This window comes from Nestor notabilis, unplaced genomic scaffold (genome assembly GCF_000696875.1).
Source record: "Nestor notabilis isolate BGI_N333 unplaced genomic scaffold, ASM69687v1 scaffold651, whole genome shotgun sequence".
Taxonomy (NCBI): Eukaryota; Metazoa; Chordata; class Aves; order Psittaciformes; family Psittacidae; genus Nestor; species Nestor notabilis.
The window spans coordinates 83,130-88,278 of NW_009914940.1; the positions used below are offsets into that span (position 1 = coordinate 83,130).

The 5,149-nt window shown below is 47.2% G+C and overlaps 1 protein-coding gene across 1 annotated transcript in view; it reads left to right on the top strand.

The window, feature by feature from the left end:
* Positions 1-5,149, top strand: part of ACACA (acetyl-CoA carboxylase alpha) — a gene marked incomplete at its 3' end in the record, with an annotated part of 96,749 nt that overhangs the window by 79,244 nt on the left and 12,356 nt on the right. Inside the window, 1 exon segment of the mRNA XM_010023887.1 lies at positions 4,631-4,774. Within this exon segment, the coding sequence (XP_010022189.1) occupies positions 4,631-4,774 (144 nt within the window).

Genomic DNA, 5,149 nt, shown 5'->3' on the forward strand with positions numbered 1-5,149 from the left:
CTCACCAAGGGGAAAAAAGAGCTGGAGCCACAGCTTGAAATATATCATGCAATAGTGTATCATGAATTTCTTGTGAATCACATTGGTGAAGCAGGTTTATTTATTTCTGAGACTCTAAATCAATACAAAGTAGGTCTCTTAGTTCTGAAGCTGGGATGGAGTGTGAAAAAATGAGCCCATTGTACTCTTAAAACTTTGGGGAAAGGAGATGACAGCTATATAATTCCATTTACCAGGCACTAGGGGCTTTAATGTGAAGGTGACAGGGAGCTCTTTGTGCATTTAGAGCACCATATCTTCTAAATAAAAGATCTGTAGACTTGATAGTGGAGTATAGCTCTGACTTTAATAATCTCCAAGCATTAGACCGAGCCAATATGTTCCCAAGTCAGAAGGGTCCCCCACTGAACGCTCGTAAATTAGAAGTGCAGGAAGTGCACACGTTTGGATTAGAAATGCAAGAGCAGGCTGCAGGCTGGGAGAGGGGCAGTGGATGGGCTGAGGACTCAGGGCAGGGCAGCAGCAACTGGGCTCTTCCTGGTTCTCCCACCCAGCGTTGCTGTTTTACTCTCTAATGACATGATGTGTGTGGGGAAAGAGCTGAGTGATGGGCATGAAAACGGTGAGGTCTGTTGAGGCTTGACTGCACATAATGGCAGTTGGGGTTTGAGTTCCTACATTGTGTTTTCTGATGAGACAGTCATTCCCATCATTTCTGCCTGTTTGTGAAAAGTAGGCTCTTTATAGTACGTGCTTGTGCCTTTTCTGCCTCAGGTTTCTGGCAGATAATATGAATGGTGGGATGGGAATTGCAATTATTGAAATTATTTGGATAAAAATCTGGCACTTCTATTTGATATAAACACATGATACACTCTGAATAATAACAGCACTTATGTTACCTAATGATTCCCATTCAAGCCCTCTGCTGTCATTTTTTCACATCTTTCCTCTTTGATGAAACATAGGAGCCAATCGAGTTTGCAGCCAAACCAGCTTCATAGGGAATGTCTCAACTAACCAGCTTCTGCAAAGGAGCAGAGAAGGCAGCTGGTCATCATGGGTTTGGGTGCTAGAACATGACTAAGTAGGAGCCAATCAAGTTTGCAGCCAAACCAGCTTTGTAGGGAATGTCTCAACTAACCAGGTCTGCAAAGGAGCAGGGAAGGCAGCTGGCCATCATGGGTTTGGGTGCTAGAACATGACTAATGTGCACACGACATGCCTGCAGACCTGTTGAGGATGGTCTTGTAAAGGCTGAAGAGGCTGCTAGAATCCTGGCTTTCCTTTGTGCTTCCCAGAACATCCTCTGAAGGCTAAAGAAATGTGGTTTGCCATTGCAGTAGTGAGGGGTCCTCACTAGAGACCTCAGAACGGGCAGGTTTGGGGTCTCTGTGTAGGGCCACTCCCCCACAGCAGCTTCCTTTGGTAGCATGTCACACTCTGGGTGGACAGAAACACAGTTTTTGGGTTTCTGAGCTTTCATGGAGTTGAAACAATTCTAACGTAAAGCACGTTTCCTGGTGCCAGAAGCTTACTGTCTGGTGCTTTGCTGTTCATGGCTGCTCTTTTCTGTCCATTTTGGCCTCAGATTAAGCACAAGATCAGAGGTCAATAGTGCCAATATTCAGGTGTATGTGTATTGTGTCTCTCAGCTTTAAAATCCCAGAACCTGCTCTTTTCCACCTCTCTTGCTGGACCATTCTTGATCGCAGGTCTACAGCAGCTCTCTCTTGCAGCTGCATGTTTTCCCTGGAGTACCAGTAACCTTCCTGCTAGGAAGGACCTGCTTTGCAAACTTAACCTTCTATGCACACGTTTGGTCATTAAACTGATGCCTTCTGTAAGCCTTGGGCTAGTGCTGCTTCCACTTCCTGACCTCCTGCTTTATGTGACTCAGTGGACCTCCATGGTCACCCCAAACTCTCAGGGTTGAAGTTTTCCCTTTTGGTAGCTCCTGGTCAGATCAGATAGAGGATTTAATCCCATGCAGTCTTCTCTCCTGCGAGTTTCTTTCTAGCATTACTAACTGATTTAGCAACTTAGAATCATAGAATCATTTCTAAATCCTCTCGTGCCACTGCTGTGTGTCTTACTGAGGAACATCTGAGTCCCTTTGATTGTATCGGGTTTGGGCTTCTCCAGTGGATGTGTTCTCTTTTACCCTTGGATATTTTCTTGCTGAAACATTTATACAGCAATATGCATTGCACCATTTAAGATTGTTAATTGGAGATTGAATTACTTGTCAGCCTTTAAAAATGTAGTCCTCTGAGGTCAGAGATGAGGTGGTTAGCAGAGCTGAATGGATGAGCTATTGCATTCATTTCTTTCTCAAGCCCAACGATCACTGTCTGTAAGCTGGCTGGCCCTTCAGTGCCTTTTCACCTCTGGCACCCAGTGCAGTCTGCAGCTCTCTGTGGGGAACACCTTGGCAGGATCTCCCATCGTTCCTGAGGAGCTGGAGGAGCACACTGGGGACCAGCACCCAGCTTGGCAGCATCCCTGAAGACGCATCCTTAACCCCTCATCTGCCCCGTTCTGGTGCTGGGGAGTGAGTGGAGCAGCTCACTTTGCATTTGGACCGTGCTTAAGTCAAGATTCAGAGCTTGCATGAGCCCATGTTACATGTCCCTCCTGCTGCTCTCAGCACACACGTGTGGACATACATGTCATATGAACAAAGGCAGCGTGCACTCTTTGGTCCAACTTTACCTGCAGCTTGGGACTCGGTGGCCTCTGCTGCCGAACACTGCTGGGTAAATAGGAGACTGGCTCAGGACTGCAGAGGGATTTCATTTGCACAGCCCCTCACCCCGCTCCTCCACTCCACTGGAATGTCTGGAGCACTCGGGAAAAGGAGCTGCATATTTATCTTGATCTCCAAAAAGGGATTTAAGGGCGAGAGGAGGCGGTATATTAGACTGTTTTCATTGCCTGTCAGCAGTGGTAAACCTGAGCTGTCTACAGTGTCTCTAGATAAGCAGCAGCAGAGGCCCATTTTGCATGTACATACGTTTGCATTAGTTCCTAGATGGGGAGCTTAAATCCTCTTTATTTTTATTTTCCTCTGTGGACAGCATTTAGCAGGCTTGTGCCTGGCATCTGGAGGCCTGTGCTTTTTCTTCTCCTTGAACCTAAATCTATGCTGCTGTCTTCTTTACCATGCTTTCTCGTGGCACTGATTTTGTTAGGGGAAGATGAAGGTCTCTGAGCACAGAAGGGAGACCCAGAAACATCTCTGTGCGAGACCACAGCACTGACATTGATTTATAAGTATTTGAGCTACTGCATAACTGCCGTGCCTCGGTTTCTTCTGGATTTAAACCTCAGCTGACATCTGTCTCACGTGGAGCTTTGTGAGGCTCATCTGGTTCTTGTAAGAAGCTGAGTTTTGTGAAACACCAGACCACCAGCCTTTACTCCTCCAAAGGAAGATGAATTTGGAGTTAGCAGTGACAGCATTGGGCCTTACCACAACTCAAGGCAATGCTTTAGATGGGCACAGTGACTCCCTGACCCCAGCTGTGATGAACTGATGTCGCACCAGAGGAAAACCAATTGGTCCAGTGGAGTTTTATAACCAGATCAAACTTCTCTATTTTCATATCCCTTTAGCACCTTCTTTACTTTCAGCCCAAAAGGTCACATCCTAAGACAAGGTCAAATACTGAGACGTGGAGTTCCCCTCTAAAATGGGTGAGATGAGTTATGTCCTGCACGCTTGTTGTAGGATGTTGGAGGTAAGCATGAAGTCAGACCCAAGCATCCCTTCCATAAGGACCAGGCTTCCCAGGGCTCCAGCTCGGGGTAGCCCTTCCTCCTAAAACAAGCTGCTGTTGGTTTGGTGGGGGAGAGCAGGGTGGCTGTGTGTGTTTGAGGGGGGGTTAAGATCTAAATGAAGCAGGTATGTAATGCCCTCTGCCTGTTAGAAAGACTCAACCCGTAAAAATAACAAACGGCGTGTATTTGCTAGAATGTCAAAGTTATGAGTTTATTTTGTAATGATGTGCTCCTGCCTTCATGAGGTAAACTGGCCGTGGCAGAGGTGTTATTAGTAATATGGACTCAGCGGAGCAGAAAGCCGAGTGACCGAGAGATCAGTGTATCAGTCAGGGAGAGGGCAAATGGGAAGAGACAGCAGGAGAATGAGAAAAGAGCTGTGGTGCCTGGGCTGAGATTAGAGATGGAGCTGTGCAAGAGAATCAGAAGCCCAGCAGAGGCTTATTCTTTCCAGTCTCTCTAAGAATGTGGTGGGGCTTTGTCTTTGCTCTACCTGTCTTCATGCATGGTGTTTTTTCCTCAGTTAAAGGTTTAAATGGGTCCGTCCTGTCAGTTGTCTTGGAGCAAGTTTGAATTAGTGAGCTGAGCTCGGGTCAGCACCTGGGAGATGTGGTCATTGCTGCCCCTGCCTCAGTTTCCCCACTTGTGTCATTCCCTTAAGGATCACTGTTCCTAAGATCTTGCTGCACATAGGGAATGGGAAGAGCTGTTGTGAGTGGTTTGCTCCACCTTTTGGCGCCGAAGTGATCGTGACTTGCTGTAGGGATGGGTTTGTATATACATCCTTAGCCAACATCTCCTTGTCACATCCCATCCACTGATGGTTTTCCTGTTTTCCTTTCCAAAGGTGCTTGGACGGGAAGTTTATACCTCCAACAACCAGCTGGGTGGGATCCAGATCATGCACAACAACGGAGTGACGCACAGCACCGTCTGTGATGATTTTGAAGGAGTCTACACTATTCTGCAGTGGCTTTCCTACATGCCAAAGGTAATTCCTGGCCCTGCAGGAGTGCAAGCTTTTCCTGTGCTTGTATGGTCCCTGGCAAAGTGATTTAGGCTCATGCCTGAGGCTTTAAGCATTCTGGTATTGAAGTCAACAAAGCAGTTTTTGTCTTAAAGTGCTGCAGGAGCTGGGATATGGAGCCTGGCACTGCCTTGGGTACCTCCACATCACTCCTGGCGTGCTGCCCTCACTGCTCTGGGCAGCAGGATTTTGTGTAAGCAGTGGGTTGTCTCCTACAGGAAAGACTCTAAAGGTTCCTCTCTGAGGCAGTAATTTGTAGGAGTTGATGTATATGTGCAAGCTGCTCTGCAGCCAGGAAGGCAGCAACAAGAACGGGCAGGTCACCTTCCTTCAGGAAAG